This window comes from Didymella exigua (assembly GCF_010094145.1).
Source record: "Didymella exigua CBS 183.55 unplaced genomic scaffold M421scaffold_4, whole genome shotgun sequence".
NCBI classification, from domain to species: domain Eukaryota; kingdom Fungi; phylum Ascomycota; class Dothideomycetes; order Pleosporales; family Didymellaceae; genus Didymella; species Didymella exigua.
In genome coordinates, this window is record NW_022984778.1 from 201,429 (window position 1) to 217,426 (window position 15,998).

A 15,998-nucleotide genomic window follows, 5' to 3' on the forward strand; every position below is an offset into this window, starting at 1 on the left:
CGCAATCGCCACGAGAATAACACCAACGCCTGAGAGCTGCGATCATTTCCGATTGCTAGAAAATGGAGTGTACAACTGGCCAGACGACGAACTGTTACAAATTGCCTCGAGTGTTGACTCATGTCCAGGTGCAATAGCCCGGAAGTTTCGCCGCTGGTGTTGTAGATTCTCGCTGGCTATCGTTGTCGTCATAGACGTCTTCAGACCATCACATGGAAGCCAACCTCCAATCCCCAATTCCTGCAGCCGGAAAACGTTTCCATTTCGCCTTGAGGTAGAGCTACTGAGTTCACAGTGGCAACATTCGGCCAAGCTAGCTTTGGTCGCGATTTTAAGTTTACACAGTACGTCTAACGAATTTTGCCTTCGTGGCTACAGCACATGCTTGCTGTGTTCGGCTTCTGTGACATTGAAAGCGCAGCGCTGTCAAGGGCTGCAGAATGAATATGTGCAGTGTACGTAAGTACAAACTATCAGACTTATGGACACGTTCTGGATTTGGCCATTCTTCTGTTTTTTGAAACAAAAGGGCGACCAGATTTGATCGACCGTAGTCTACACAGCGTAACAGGCATGTTCTCGCGAAGTGATGTTAGCACCGAGGCTACAATTTCGATTCTCAAAGACTAGAATATGTGGTCCTGACCGCTGTGTTCGACATTGTGACAGCCTGTGCAGTGTGCACGGAATAGCGTACATCCACACAACAAGGAGCACGTGAGAAACATTTCCCACCAGGGAATACAACACGCCGGCGGGATGCACATAGAACGTAGAAACGAAAGTCGTTCATACACGCTGCACGCTATGGGACGAAGGTGGCACGTAGAGTGAATTGGGGGAATCGTAAATTTTTGCATCAGACGCTCATGATCATTGGCATCCATGCATTGCGCCTATCCCGTTCACCAAAGAGCCTTTGAAAAGAAACACCGAACAACTGTCAGAACACTTCTAAGCAGAGGTCTGGAGATCCTTCTTGAGGGTACCCTCATACTGCCTCTTCTCGGCGGGGGTCTGGTAAGCACCGTGACCGAACTTGGAGGAGGTGTCGATCCACTTGAGCTCGACCTTCTCGAGAGCACGGCGGGAGGTGTGAGTGAACATGGACTTGCGGAGAGTCATGACCCTCTTCTTAACACCAGGGCAGGCACCCTTGATCATGACGAAGTCGTTCTTGACCTCACCGTAACGGACGAAGCCACCCATACTAGGTCTTGTTAGCGTTTATCAGACAGGGCGGTAGATGTGAAACTTACGGAGTAATCTGCTTCTTGGAGACATCGAAGTCGGTGGAGGCGTTACCCTCATCGTCACCCTTACCGATACGGTAGATCTTGTGGTTGACGGAGGTACGGTGGTGGTAACCCATCTGACCAGCACGGGCAACAGTCCACTGGACGTGGGCCGGGTGCCAGGCACCGATACAAGCGACCTTGCGGAGACCCTTGTGGGTCTTGCGAGGAAGCTTCTTGGTTCCCCAACGGGAAGTGACACCGTTGTATCCGTGACCCTTGGTGACGGCGATGACATCGATCATCTCGTTGTCCTCGAAGATAGAGGAGATCTCGATGGGCTTCTCGAAGAGACCGTGACCGTAGGAGACCTTGTCGGCGACGGAGCCACCGTTGACCTGGATCTCCATAAGGTGGGCCTTCTTCTGCTTGAGAGGGGTCTTGGAGATCTGGGTGTGGGCTAGCACACGGACGACAGTGCAGTACTTCTTGATGCGCTCGAGCTCGCGGGTGATGGACTGGCCGGAGGACTCGGAGTGCTTCTTGGCGTACTTGGTGAAGGCCTTCTTCTTGCTCTTGTACCAGTTGCGGTAGAAGCGGCGCTTGACCTCGTCGCTCAAGTGCTCAGCCCAGACGGTGGTGAGCGAGCGGAGACCGCGGGGAGTCTCGATGTAACCAACAAGACCGACGGCGATCATCTGAAAAATTGTTAGTCCTACGCGGCCAATTGCTGGGTATTTTGGTGTTCTTACGGGAGGAGTCTCGATGATGGTGACGGCCTCGACGATCTCCTTCTTGTGCAGCTTCGCACCGGGACGGTCCAGATCACGGACGATCGTGGACATACCAGCCTTGTAGCCCATGGCGGCGGTCAGGTGGACGGGCTTCTTGGAGTCATCCTTAGGGAAGCTGTGCGGGCTCGTAAGCATGCTGTTCGCAATTTTCGCAGTCGGCGGGTCGAGCATACCTCTTGACCTTTCCCCTGTGACGGGCAGCGCGCTTGCGCGGCAAGAAGGCCAGAGAGCCGTGGCGGGGGGCTTCGAACTTCCTGTGGGACATGGTGAAGTTCTTCCTGTCGGTTAGTGTCGAAGAATTCGCAAGTTCGTCGTGAGAGTTGAATTTGTCGGCGCTCGCTTGTGTGCGCAGTTAGCGCCGGTCTAGCTCGCCTCGCGCCTTCCCACCTTGGCGGTCACCGCCCCGCGCTCAGGACAAGGACGGCTTTGAAGCTGGGAGTGCCTCGATAACTTCTTGTACCTGCGCTACACTGAGTATCGCCCGCCTGCACCCGTCGTCCGGCCTCCCACACGCGCCCACAGACTGCTGCACCCCCGTCCACCACCTCCGCCCACTGCTACCACCGTCTTCGTCGACCCCAACAAACACCGCTGCCACTACATCATCCAGGATCACTGTTGCCCAGCCTCAACGTCGGCGGCGCCATCATAGTCCCGCCGTCACACCACACGCCAGTCGCTGTACCGACTGTCTACGCTCCTGCACCTGTGATCACACTAGGTCCTGATCGCCTTCGACCGAGTCCACAGCCCTGGTCCTGGAATCATGGTAGAAGCAGCAGAGGGCAACCCCACGACGTGGAAGTTCACACAGTAGGTGGACCTCAGGAATCGCTGCGGCGAGAGCTCTTGTAGCTTCACAGCCGCGCAGTCGCATTGCTATGCGATCATTCTTCTACATGGTGCTGACCCTGTCAGGTGCTTCGGTGACAAGGGCGATGTTGAAGATATAACAGAAGGTACGTCACCGGCACCCCACCGCCCAGCACAACAACGCAGCGAAATACTTTCAGATGGCATGGACTAATGCAATCAACCAGCGGACATTATTTCCACTGTCGAGTTCGATCAGACGGGTAACTATCTGGCGACAGGTGACAAGGGTGGTCGAGTGGTCCTCTTCGAGAGGAATGAAACGGTACGTACCCTTGGTCGAAGGAAAGAGATGCGCCTTGAGATCTAATCACCCTCCAGAAGAAGACTTGCGAATACAAATTCCACACCGAGTTCCAGTCGCACGAGCCTGAGTTTGATTACTTGAAGTCCCTCGAGATCGAAGAAAAGATCAACAAGATCAAATGGTGTCGCCGCCAAAATGCGTCGCATTATCTTCTGTCCACAAACGACAAGACGATCAAGCTCTGGAAGGTGTTTGAGAAGTCGCTGAAAGTTGTTGCGGAGAACAATCTATCACACGAGTTGACGCCCGGAGGTGGGGTTGCTGGTGGAGGCGGTCCTGTCAGGAACCCAAACGCACACTTCCGCGCCGCTACCGACTTAAAACTACCTCGCCTCACCCACCACGATACCGTCGTCGCTGCCGTACCGCGAAAGACATACGCAAACGCGCACGCCTACCATATCAACAGTATATCTGTGAACAGCGATGGCGAGACGTTCATCAGTAGCGATGACTTGAGAATCAACCTTTGGAACCTGAATATTCAGGATCAGAGCTTCAACATAGTCGACATCAAGCCCGCTAACATGGAGGAGCTCACAGAGGTCATAACTGCAGCAGAATTCCACCCCATCAGCTGCAACTGGTTCATGTACGCCAGCTCTAAGGGCACGATCAAATTGGCAGACATGCGAGAGAGTGCCCTGTGCGACCAGCATGCAAAACGTAAGTTATCAGATTCTTTCAACAGAGCTTGTTTGTACTGACACCCTGCGCAGAATTTGAGCAGGAAGAAGATCCGTCCTCCCGCTCTTTCTTCTCTGAGATCATCTCTTCGATCTCTGATGTTCGCTTCTCTCACGATGGCCGCTACATCCTCTCACGCGACTACCTCACCGTCAAGATTTGGGACGTAAACATGGAGCGGACCCCTGTCAAGACAATCCCCATTCACGAGCACCTGCGACCTCGGCTGTGCGACACTTATGAGAACGACAGCATTTTTGACAAATTCGAAGTTGTCTTCTCCGGTGATGCCAAGAACGTCATGACAGGCAGCTACAATAACAACTTCATGATCTACCCATCTGATCCTGAAAAGGACACAGAGGTGGTTCTGCAGGCAGACAAGTCGGCTTTCAAGGCTAAGAAGGTTGGCATTCCCACACCGATGAACTCGTCAACAAGCCCAACAGGTGGAAAGAAGGGTGGTTCAAGAGCCGGCAGCCCTGCTGCTGGTGCAGCTGGGCAAGGTCAGCGCATGAGGAAAGAGACAGATGCGGATCAGATCGATTTCAACAAGAAGATCCTGCACATGAGCTGGCATCCATTCGAGGATAGCATTGCTATTGCAGCAACCAACAACGTACGTATGACCTTTGTCGCAGCGTATTATTGTGCTAATGTTTGTTCAGCTCTTCGTCTTCTCGGCGTTGTAAAGGATTTTCAATCTACGGCGCAGTTGATCTGCAGGGGCATTCGCCAAACAGAAGCATCTGGTGGCATCTCCCTTGATGATCTATTACTCCTTATTGCTTCCTCCTCCATCGTTCGCGATGACCAATGTAACGGCGCTCGGAAGGTAGAATTGGGCTACGCATGGTGACTGGGCTGGGGGAGCACGAACGATTGATGATATGACGCGCAATTCGAAGGCATGAGATCACTGCATTAGATTGGAACACCACGATAATTGGCCAGTGGTGAATAACAAAAGAATCAGGAAAGCACCAGTATCGATGGCTTTGTGACGACCACGGATGAGCTGACAACATCACGAAGGTTTAGATAACCACTCCGTCCGAGCGAGCTCTAGATTCGTATGCAATATCAGCATGCATACGCTTACCTGCGAACCTACGTAGCCCACGTGCTCAAGTTGACCCCGGTCAGCCTTATGGTGGGGTGCGCCCAAGTTCACGGGCAGGTGCGACTAGCGCCCGCGGTGAGGCTCTAATGCTGACACGTCTACCATCTGGGCCTCGATCAAACACCAATCAGTCAACGAGACCATGGCTTCCTGTTAACATCATTCCAATAAGATCGCAATTTCCGTTGTGAGTTACAACTTTCTCGCGTAATAAGGCCTCCCGTGCGCCACAATTCACTGTATCGTCGTGAAAGTGGGCGCTGCGCCCTGCATCTTCGGGCAGCCATCGATGCGATTGATCTTGTGCAAGGCTGACGGACTTCAGACCTTCCTATAAGCAGTGCATTGGTCCTCAAGCCTCCCATCACCATCAGCCGACATTTTTGAATTTGTTGGTGTCGTCATGGCAGCCCTTGCACCTATCGTCAGCAGCTTCTCGCTCATTTTTGGAGGCTGTTGCGCCAATGTAAGATGTCAGATCCTTCGGTGAGACCAGACTAACATTTTGCAGGTGTATTGCCTCGAAGCTATTGTTAAGTAAGACTTTCGAGGTCTTTTTCTTTGACTGCTCTGACACACAACAAGACAAGAGCCTGACAGCGGCCTTCTGATAACATTCTTTCAATTCGTCTTCACGTGTCTCTCGACACTGCACTATCAATTCGACCCCAATGGCCGCTACTTCATGCGTTCTTCGCCGGTGCCGTTCCGCAAGTGGGTCACAAGCGCAGTTTTGTTCTTCACAGTCAACATGTTGAATAACTGGGCATTTGCATTCAACATCTCCGTCCCTGTCCACATCATTCTCAGGAGTTTTGGTAGTGTGACTACGATGGCAGCAGGGTACCTTCGCGGGAAGAAGTACTCTCCTCTACAAATCTTCTCAGTTGCCATCCTGACCTTCGGGGTCATGGTGTCTGCTTGGGCTGATGCATCATCGAAAGTCAGGAGCTCATTCCCGAGTCGTGTGAATTACTGACAAGAGACAGGGCAAGACAAGGGCCGCCAACGCCGATCCAAACAAGGCATCATTCGAGGCTGGACTACTTGTCCTCCTGGTTGCACAGCTACTGTCCGCCTACATGGGCGCCTATGTCGAAGACGTCTACCGCGACCATGGCAAAGACTGGAAGGCGAATCTGTTCTACTCCCATCTTCTGTCCATCCCGATGTTTGCCGCCTTCGCGCCCATCCTCAACGCGCAATTTGAACGCCTGCAATCCTCGCATTCGTTCCAGGTCCCGTCCAATGTTGCACTTATCCTGCCACCAGCTCTGAACAAGCTGCTCGCATCGACCTCGCAACACGTTATTTATCTCCTGGCCAATGCAGTCACGCAGTTGCTTTGCATCACTGGTGTCAATATTCTGAGCGCCAATACTTCTGCTGTCACTGTTACGATAGTGTTGAACATCAGGAAGCTGGTTAGCTTTATGCTGAGTATTTGGCTCTTCGGCAACCCCATGGGTGGTCTTATGAAAGTCGGCGCGGTGCTGGTGTTTGGTGCTGGTGCATTGTATGGCTATGAGACGACCTACAGGATTCCACAGCAGAAGAAACTGGACGCAAAACAAGAAAAGAAAGGTCAGTAAGAGCAGACCAATTGTCCTGTCGGTTTTGGCTAGAAGAGTGCGGAATGACAAGGGTTTAGCATATACAGTACAGTAAAGATAATAGAGTACACATATAGAGCCGGGAGTATCATATCATATCCTGCAGAGGAGCACCTGATGATGTGCACAACGGAGAAATCAAAGGCGTACCTTCAAACCAGACAATGTCGTGGCCTCTAGAGTTCCGCTACAACCTTACAAGATTTGCTCCGCAGCAACTGAAGCTGTCCGCAATCTCAAGCCTGTCAAGATTGGCCCTCAATTCGTTGTGTCATTCGGTGCTGCAACATTTCATCACTGCTAGTTGTGGAAGACGTTTCCACCAAACAATGTTGAAGATACCAAAACGGTCTGGCTCTTGAAGGGGGCCTGCAAGGAGCTGAGAATAACGCGGCCCCTGAGGGGGGCCAATCATAGCCCTGCAGCTTGGGAACCTTAACCAGCGGAAGGTGGAGCTCACACTAGCGCGGGATCTCCTTTCGTGTACACGAAAGCTGGCGATCTGGCTTCTGAACCCGCAATTCACATTCCCTTCTTCAACTCAACTTTCTTTGGGGTTATCTGCGCGGGGTGAGTATTCTGCAGCTTCTGCAATACAACTTGGCGCCCTATGCTAACGCTACACCCAGATTGATACATCATGTCTTCCCCCGCCGGCGTTAGGCAGCGCGCTGCGAAAGACGGCAAGAAGCCCCCTTCAACACCAACCTCACCTTCAGCAGAGGTCATCTCTGAGAAGGCCGCCAACTTTATCGAAAAGGCCAAGCCCTACAAACCGCGCCAGAAGCAGGCAGAATGGGACTACAAGCTTGCGATCACGATCATGACGGCGCTTGCGTTCATCACAAGGTTCTGGGGTATCTCCCACCCTGATCAGGTTGTCTTCGACGAAGTGCACTTTGGAAAGGTCCGTCAGATCGTCTCTGCCACGCACAATGAGCTATCGGCAGCTGTATTGAGCTCGGACATAATGCTAACAAATTGCGCAGTTCGCTTCTTACTACCTGCAACGCACCTACTTCTTCGACGTCCACCCTCCTCTCGGAAAGCTCCTGTTCGCCCTCGCGGGCTGGCTTGTTGGCTACAAGGGCGAGTTCCTCTTCGAAAATATCGGCGATTCTTATGTTACCAACCACGTTCCCTATGTCGCATACCGAGCTATGCCTGCTTCGCTCGGTGCGCTCACCGTTCCTATCGTCTTCCTGATCATGTGGGAGTCCGGATACTCCTTACCTGCCTGCGTTACAGCAGCTGGTCTCATGCTTCTCGACAACGCGCATATTGGCCAGACACGCCTGATCCTGCTTGATGCTTCGCTCATCTTCTTCATGGCTCTCTCCGTTCTCGCATACATTCGTTTCTACAAGCTGCGACATGCCCCGTTCAGCCGCAAGTGGTGGAAGTGGCTTCTTCTGACGGGTATCAGCCTGAGCTGTGTCATCTCCATCAAGTATGTCGGTGTCTTCACCTTCTTCTCGATCGGTGTGCCCGTCCTGTTCGATTTGTGGGATCTGATGGATGTCAACCGTCGTCAAGGCGCATTATCTCTCCCAGAATTTGGCAAGCACTTCGCTGCGCGCGTTGTGGGTCTCGTCATCGTTCCCTTCTTCCTCTACCTTTTCTGGTTCCAGGTCCACTTCACCATTCTCAACAGGTCCGGCCCTGGTGACGACTTCATGACTCCCGCGTTCCAAGAGACCCTCAGTGACAACGTCATGTCTCTTCAGTCTGTCGGTATCAACTACTACGATACCATCTCCATGCGCCACAAGGAGACCAAAGTCTACCTTCACAGCCACACTGATCGCTACCCGCTCCGCTACGACGACGGCCGTGTCTCTTCTCAGGGACAACAGGTTACCGGTTACCCTCACAACGACACCAACAACCACTGGCAGGTTCTTCCCGCGAAAGAGCTTCCAAGTGAGCTCGACCAGCGCATCAAGATCGGCGACGTCGTTCGTCTGCGTCACATTATCACAGACACCGTCCTTCTGACACACGATGTCGCATCTCCGTACTACCCTACTAACCAAGAGTTCACCACCGCCCCCATGGATGAGGCGGACGCCGCACGTTACAATGACACTCTGTTTGAGATCAGGGTTGAGAAGGGCAAGGGCGATTTCAAGACCATGTCGACCCACTTCAAGCTTGTTCACGTCCCGACCAAGGTCGCTATGTGGACTCATACTAAGCCTCTGCCTGAGTGGGCATACAAGCAGGCGGAGATCAACGGTAACAAAAATGTGCAGCAGTCCAGCAATGTCTGGTATGTCGATGACATTCCTTCTTTGCCTGCGGAGGACGAGCGCAACCAGAAGGAGGTCAAGCAAGTGAAGCATCTGAGTTTCCTTCGCAAGTGGGTCGAGCTCCAGCGCGCTATGTTCTATCACAACAACGCTCTGACCAGCTCTCACCCTTACGCTTCCCAGCCAATCTCCTGGCCCTTCCTTCTCCGCGGTGTCTCCTTCTGGACGCACAACGACACCCGCGAGCAGATCTATTTCCTCGGAAACCCAGTCGGATGGTGGCTTGCCTCCTCCCTTCTCGCCGTCTTCGCCGGCATCATTGGCGCTGATCAGCTGGCTCTGCGCCGCGGCATGGACGCTCTTGACGACCGCACCCGCTCTCGTCTGTACAACTCTACTGGTTTCTTCTTCCTTACATGGGCCGCTCATTACATCCCATTCTACATCATGGGTCGTCAGCTGTTTCTGCACCACTACCTGCCGGCCCATCTCGCGTCTTGCCTGGTCACTGGTGCCCTCGTTGAGTTCATCTTCTGCATCGAGCCTCAGGATCCTCAGACCCCCGGCACCCCTGCCGAAAAGGGTCACCGTAGGACTCGCTCCCGCCCTGTTCGTGAGCGTGTTGCCACTGCCAGCCAGCTCGGAAGCTGGATTGCTGCCGGTGTCATCCTTGCTGCGACCCTCTGGTGCTTCCTCTTCTTTGCGCCGCTCACGTACGGAAAGCCAGGTCTCACAGTCGAGCAGGTCCAGTCCAGGAAGTGGCTCGGCTATGACTTGCACTTCGCCAAATAGATGGTGGTTCAGCAGGTGTAGATGGCCGCGCACAAGTTGGTGCTGGTATTGGCTCGATGATTGAGCTGTTTCTTGATAGATTATCATGGGGTAGTGCTCCTCAGTGCGGAGTGTAGGTGGCGTGATCTTGCTTGCTCCGCTCAACTCTTTCGAGTCTTTCCTTATGTCAATATACAGGGTCTAACGAACTACATCTACCCATCGTCTCTATACACTTGACTGGAACAGCTAGACAGTAAATGTACGTCTGCCGGTTGACGAAATAAGAAAGGTCACCTTTCATGACTTCATTATCTTGTTTCTTGTAAACAATTGCAAAAGCCTCCGGGGGTATCCTAATCTAAATGTTCAATAGCAGTCTCTGCGTCTACCTTCTGAACAATCCAAGTAATCCAAGCCCCCTGTCCTCCGTCCCACGAACCAGGTCCACCTCCACAGTCCCCACCGCAGCACTCTTCTTCACCCTGTCAGCTGCAACCGTACTCGTGGATCCAAACGTCTCCGCATAATTGATCGCCGGGTCCCTAAGCCCAAAATCCAGATGCGCCAGCGCCGGGCTCTTCCCCGGCAACCACAGGATCGGCAAATCCTTCAACTTTCTCTCGTTCGTGAGCGGGATATCAGCTTCCAGATCAGCCCACCCGCGGTACCCTTCGCCCTCGTACGCGCGCCGCTGCAGCTGCCACACGCCGTCTTGGATCCAGCGACTGACTCGTGGGCCGAGGGCGCGGCGGAAGCGCGTTAAGTAGATCATGATGCGGAGAATGCATATGTCAAGTACGGCAAGGAGGACAGAGAGCGCAATGATGAAGGAGAGGCCGAAGACGTTTATGTTACTAGGCAGTCAGTATATGGAGAGTAACGGTACCGTGTTGCGTATGCGGGGACTTACACGACGTCGCCGGATTTGCGCATTTTCTGCATTTTGCAAAGTCGTTTCTCGAATTCGTTCTCGGGCTGGATGTGCACGCCTGCTGCTGTGTCTCTGTTCTCGGGACCGATGGTATAGTCGAGGAATGCGACTTGCAGAGAGGCGAGGATTTGGCGTTGCCACCGCGTCAACTCGCGGATCCATTGGTCGTCTGGCAGTCCTTCTTCTCTGTCGGGGTTCTCGAGGGATCCGGCCAAGAGGTCTGTTGGCACCGTCGCCATATTGAATACGTATGACGAGGTTGCGAGCAGTCTGAGGATCGTGCGTTGTATGCCATTCGCACCTGGGAACATACTAAAATCGATATTTGCTGGGAGTGGCAGATTCCCGAGATACACACTGAGAGGGAGCTCGTTCAGATCAGTACAGTAGTCTGTTTTGCCCGACTGTGCGAAGCAGAACTGGTACTAGGCAAGATTAGCTGAATACTCTTAGGATGGTTCACGTCGCTTACTTGATCCTGGCACCCCATGAATTGTCCTTCGTGATTTGAAATATACACCGACTTTTCTACAAGTTCACCTCCAGCGTTCACGAAAGTTGCATCTAGCGGCTGTGTTGCGTTGAACAACGGGTCGTTGACTGGGTTGTTGTACGAAACAGAATTTGAACCCACGTAGATCAGAACCAGGGTACTGTTATCACGCTTGAGATCTGGAATCGGCGCGAAGCTAGCAGTGACAGGTGCTTTGGGGTTGCTATAGTTATAGAAAGTGCTGAAGGGCTTCAGTATTGCACGAGAAGCCGAGCCTTCTTACTTACTGCAGCGTGTAGTCTTTCAAATAGTATGCTCCGTTGAGATCGACACCAAGAGTTGTGTTTGGTGTACCACCCGGAAACTTGGTTCCGTATTGGAATTTCAAGGATCGTGGTGTTGTCGAAACATTGCCCGTTGATTGACCGCTGTCGCCAATGCTATCCAGCACACCCTGGACGTATGGTCTCTTGAAGGCAAGAATACCACACGTAGTCTTCTTGCGGTACTGCACACCATCTGAGCTGGATAGGTCAAGACCAAAAGCTGGTCCCACGTCGATGAGCCCTGTGTCGAACTCGATACCAGGAGTGTCTTGACAGACAGCATTGCCCAAAGGACAAGGGACCTTGCGGGTCTCGAAAGGGAGCTCTCGTTGAATAAGAGTGTTGCAGGCAGCAGGAAGTGTGCCATTGATTGATGTTGCGTTATAACACTGGCTGGCGTAAGGTACGGACGCAGCTTTGACAGGATATACGTAATCTCCTGCAAAGATGCGTTCAGTTGACGCCCAGCCACAACCTGGGCTATCGACCAGTACAACGATATTCCTGGAGTCAACAACGAGAGACGAGAAGATACTTGCTGCTCCACTGACTGCTACAAATAGCAGTGCTGCAAGCAAGAGAACGAGTGATCGCAGGAGAGGGCGCTTCGCTTTGCTCCTCCAAGCCCACCACAACTTGATGGTATCAGTCATGACTGCGCTCGGTGCTGGTAATGTGCGTAACAATGCTTGTTGCTGGCGAAATAATGCATCTGTGGACTTCCCATTGGCGCGAATCTGATGTATCATGAACGTGACAAGATGCCATAGATGAGCAGTGCCTGCACCCCATCAGTAAACGGTAATTTACAACCCGAACTGATCCTACCTATGGTGGACATGACAGCGAGTAACGCTACCAGCAGGTTGCCAGTCCTTGTATCGATTGTAATACTTTGACCTAATGCAGAGCCCTTCGAAACGTCTGTCCTAGAGGCTTTTAGCACAGCGACGCCGGTTGCGGGGGAAATTCCACTCACCATACTCCATGCTTGACGAACTTTGATTCCAGTTCCAACGACATATTTGCGAAGACGCTACTTTACTACCTGCGCAATTTCGGAGGTGCGCAAGTCACTCAACGAAATGCCATGACCGCGCGCTGGCTCTATGTACATACTGTTCATTGCGGCACAGCACCTGCAGCTCCGTTATCTCCCTGAAGGAAGACGGTACGGAAAGTTTATACTGTACTTTTAGAACAGTTGACGAATGAGGTGCTTCGAGCATGTCGAGCGGCGCCGAAAGAGCTAGCCCACGAGCCTCCAAACACAAAGTATCGAACACTCTGAACGTAGGATCGAGAGAGTGGAGCATGAAGATCCCCCATGTGGCTAGAACCTGGCCTGTTGGGGCAGCGCGTGTGCTGGTCAGCGGCTATGTGTAACAGAAGCGCTGCATTGGCGCTTAAGTGCAGGTCCAACCGCTGCATGTGTGGTGACCTTCGAATTTATTCATACGAATATGCTGAAGCTATGCTCAGGACTCGACTACCAAACGCATGTAGAGCGTTGAGGTTTGAACAAGATGAGGGCTGATTGATGCAGTTGCCCTTTCACGCTGTGTTGATGGATAAGTTCGGGAGGCGCAAGCAATTCCGCGCTAGTCAACCACACCCTCAAAGACACCTTTCTGCGACCAAAACGATTTCATCTCAAACTCGAGGCAGTTGCATTGGATCGAGATGTGCATCTTGAATCTCGGCCAGCCCTCACAAGCTTCATCCTCGAACTTCTCTCACCATCTCCACTCGTCCGTCTGATCAGCCCAGGCATTGGAAAAGCCAAAATCTCGGCTCCCACATACTCACGTTATCTTCGAGCACAACAGCGCGCACCACATGTGGGCCGCGTACGTGCAACGACTTGGCACTATGACATTGAAGTCTCTGCAGTGCCGGTGGGGCCCTCGAGAACAAGTTGTTTGAGATTCCGCCGAGGGTGCAGGTGCACGTGGAAGCAGATTGCCGCGACGGCTGACAGATGCAAAACGCAAGCACGGGGACCCGGGTTGCGGCTGCGATCGACATGGCCAGATTTTGCTTTTGAGGTGTTGTGGTGAAGATCAACATGAAAGAGAAGATCGGAATCACCGTAGAAGGGCCTGCAGATCTCAATGTGCATATGAACCTTGGAACTTTTTTTGGTTGTTGGATGATATTATGAGTGGTATCTTACACACATCAGATATCATCTATTGTCCTATCTCCACGAGGCTCAATGCATATACGGTCAAGTATCAACATCGGAAATTACTCACCCACCAGATGCCTTCGACATAAAGAAAACTTGATATGATAACCACGCCATGCTTGATGAAATATTAGGCTAAACCGAGGTGGAAGATGGCCCTAAGCAAACTTTTTGCACTGTGCTTAACGACAAATGGGTATCATGTCAACGCTGCAGATAGCGACGCTCTAGAACCTGACAGGAGAGTCGTTGGAGACAACAATCCACTTCTCGAGGTCACCGTTCTGAGCAGCGCGGGCGGCACGAGCAGCAGGGCTGCCGCTGCGCTCAGGAACGACGTAGTTCTTGACAAGACGGGCAGCGGCGCTGCCATTGGCACCATTGCTGAGGAGCAGATTGGCGCTGCCACCGAGGCTGCCGCTGATCTTGCTGGTACGGGCAGTCTCGAGGAGCTTCGCCTTGAGCGCGGCGGGGTTCTGGCCGAGACCAGAGGGGTCAGCAGCAATGAGAGTGGCCATGACACCGGTGGTGTGGGGGCAAGCCATGGAAGTACCAGAGAGGAAGTTGATGATGTTGTCGCCGGTGCTCCAGGAGCTGAGGATCTGCTCGCCGGGGGCGTAGATATCGACGCACTTTCCGATATTAGAGAAAGTGGAGACCGCGTTGTTGATGTTGACAGAGCCAACGGTGACGACGTTGGAGTTGCTACCACCGAGGTGAGCGGGAGTGGAGCCGCAGGCATCGACGCCATCGTTTCCAGCAGCGACCGAAACGTGGATGCCGGCCTCGCTGGCAGCAGTGATAACCTCGTCGACGGACTGGGCGGTTCCCTGAAGACCCCAAGACATGCTCATGATGGAGCCGACAAAGCCAGGTTGGGCCTTGCGCTTCTTGTGGTTGGTAAGAACCCAGTCCATACCAGCGATGGTGTCAGAGGAGGAGCCGGAGCCGTCATCGCCGAGAACCTTGACAGCAATAATGTTGGCGCCCTGCGCAACGCCGAACTTCGCGCCACCAGCAGTACCAGCAACATGAGTGCCGTGACCGTCACCATCAACCTCAGATCCGGTAGCTGTGAAACCCTGCGTACCGCGACCTGTGAAAACAGCGTGGGTGGTTCGTACGCCGGTGTCAATGACGTAGATGTCGACACCAGCACCGAGGGTCTCGTCGGTAAAAGTGTAGGTGAAGTCCTGGGACTGGGGCGAACCGGATGCGCCTGCGTCGCTGGAGATGCGCTGCAGACCCCAAGGAGCAGCAGACTTTGAACCGAAAGACTGGACAGCGGCCTTCTCCTCAACAACGTTGACCTCGGTGTAGTTGGCGAGGTACTGAGCGTGAGTGTCGCAAATTTCAAGAACCAAGACCTTGATATCGCTGTTGGTGGATTCCCATTTGACTACATCCGCGTTGTCCTTGAGCTCCAATTCTTCAAGGTACTTCTGGACACCGCGGAACTGAGCAGTCTCATTGCGCTGGAAGGTAATGATGTACTCCTTGGTCTCGGTGGAGTGGTTGCCAAACTTGGAAACCTTGTTGTCAATGAGACCCTCGCCGGTGGCAAGAACTGTGGAGGCAAGGGTCAGAAGACCTGTGATGGCGAAGGTAGTCCTCATATTGAACTCTGAACTGAATCCTGATTCGGTAAAAGATGTGAGAGAGTGTGTGGCCGTCTCGGCGAGAGGGAACAAGGTAATAAAGAGCGCTGCTGTATGTTAGTGTTTGTTGCATGAGGCCTTGACTAGCATCGGCAATGGCACGAATTGAAACAGGCAAGCACCCCGCCCAGGCTCGAAGGCACTCGAAGAAGGCAACGGAGATATTGGTGATGCGTGAGCCAGACGGAGTTGAGACAGCCTCGTGGCCTTGTACATCAGGATGTGGGGTATTCATGGCGAAGTGACAAGCGACCATGGCAGCCTTAGACAGTTGAAACTTGGGGACTTACGTCAACGCGCGAGCTACGATAGCTGGTAGGGAACCTGTGCCGGGCGGAACAGGTCTGAGGAGTTGCGCGTTAGAGCCAAGACGTGCACAGCACGCTTTTAGGTGAATAAGGATGCGGCCGGAGAAAAGTCTTGAGATGGCAGACGAAGTGAAAGAAGTGAGAGTAGCTGTCAAAAGAGAGTCGACTACTACAAGGCAAGCACACCTAAAGAATGAAGGTGAGTGCTGTTTAAAGAAAGGAACGGCCTGAGGGTTGTGAGAGGAAGAAAGAACCAAGGATGGGAGGTCGGAAGAGCATGGGGCTCCGCTCATGTACTCGCGTCACAGATTTCTAGGCCATGACCACCAAGCTCAGCGAAGAGTCGTCCGCATTTGAAACAGCTTGGCGGTCGGCTGGCTCCCGCGCCGCCTAAGCCCAATTTACCTGCGCCGCCCGTTAGCCAAGATCGCTG

At 53.0% G+C, this 15,998-nt stretch overlaps 5 protein-coding genes across 5 annotated transcripts; 2 read left to right on the forward strand and 3 right to left on the reverse strand.

Annotated features, from left to right (window-relative positions):
- Positions 1 to 580: 580 nt before the first annotated feature.
- Positions 581 to 2,359, reverse strand: M421DRAFT_416790 (60S ribosomal protein L3). The gene is made up of 4 exons (XM_033591202.1): positions 2,203 to 2,359; positions 1,988 to 2,144; positions 1,260 to 1,933; positions 581 to 1,210 (listed from the first exon to the last, which is right to left on the reverse strand). The coding sequence occupies exons 1-4, from the start codon at positions 2,292 to 2,294 to the stop codon at positions 955 to 957; spliced, it is 1,179 nt and encodes a 392-aa protein (XP_033452312.1). The 5' UTR covers positions 2,295 to 2,359; the 3' UTR covers positions 581 to 954.
- Positions 2,360 to 2,795: 436 nt separating this feature from the next.
- On the forward strand, positions 2,796 to 4,588 carry M421DRAFT_54729 (protein phosphatase 2A regulatory subunit PR55; the record flags this gene model as incomplete). The annotated part of the gene is made up of 6 exons (XM_033595250.1): positions 2,796 to 2,842; positions 2,948 to 2,988; positions 3,070 to 3,167; positions 3,224 to 3,875; positions 3,929 to 4,515; positions 4,565 to 4,588. The coding sequence occupies 6 exons, from the start codon at positions 2,796 to 2,798 to the stop codon at positions 4,586 to 4,588; spliced, it is 1,449 nt and encodes a 482-aa protein (XP_033452313.1).
- Positions 4,589 to 5,422: 834 nt separating this feature from the next.
- On the forward strand, positions 5,423 to 9,676 carry M421DRAFT_98296 (glycosyltransferase family 39 protein; the record flags this gene model as incomplete). Its single annotated transcript, XM_033598597.1, has 6 exons — positions 5,423 to 5,485; positions 5,531 to 5,556; positions 5,605 to 5,962; positions 6,009 to 6,607; positions 7,296 to 7,539; positions 7,622 to 9,676. 6 exons carry the CDS (start codon positions 5,423 to 5,425, stop codon positions 9,674 to 9,676), a joined length of 3,345 nt encoding a protein of 1,114 aa, XP_033452314.1.
- Positions 9,677 to 9,859: 183 nt separating this feature from the next.
- M421DRAFT_283978 (uncharacterized protein) lies at positions 9,860 to 12,510 on the reverse strand. Its single transcript, XM_033588941.1, has 6 exons — positions 12,388 to 12,510; positions 12,237 to 12,337; positions 11,370 to 12,189; positions 11,062 to 11,323; positions 10,569 to 11,014; positions 9,860 to 10,512 (listed from the first exon to the last, which is right to left on the reverse strand). The coding sequence occupies exons 1-6, from the start codon at positions 12,429 to 12,431 to the stop codon at positions 10,044 to 10,046; spliced, it is 2,142 nt and encodes a 713-aa protein (XP_033452315.1). The 5' UTR covers positions 12,432 to 12,510; the 3' UTR covers positions 9,860 to 10,043.
- Positions 12,511 to 13,826: 1,316 nt separating this feature from the next.
- Positions 13,827 to 15,215, reverse strand: M421DRAFT_89443 (oryzin precursor; the record flags this gene model as incomplete). The annotated part of the gene is made up of 1 exon (XM_033597767.1): positions 13,827 to 15,215. The coding sequence occupies one exon, from the start codon at positions 15,213 to 15,215 to the stop codon at positions 13,827 to 13,829; it is 1,389 nt and encodes a 462-aa protein (XP_033452316.1).
- Positions 15,216 to 15,998: the final 783 nt, after the last annotated feature.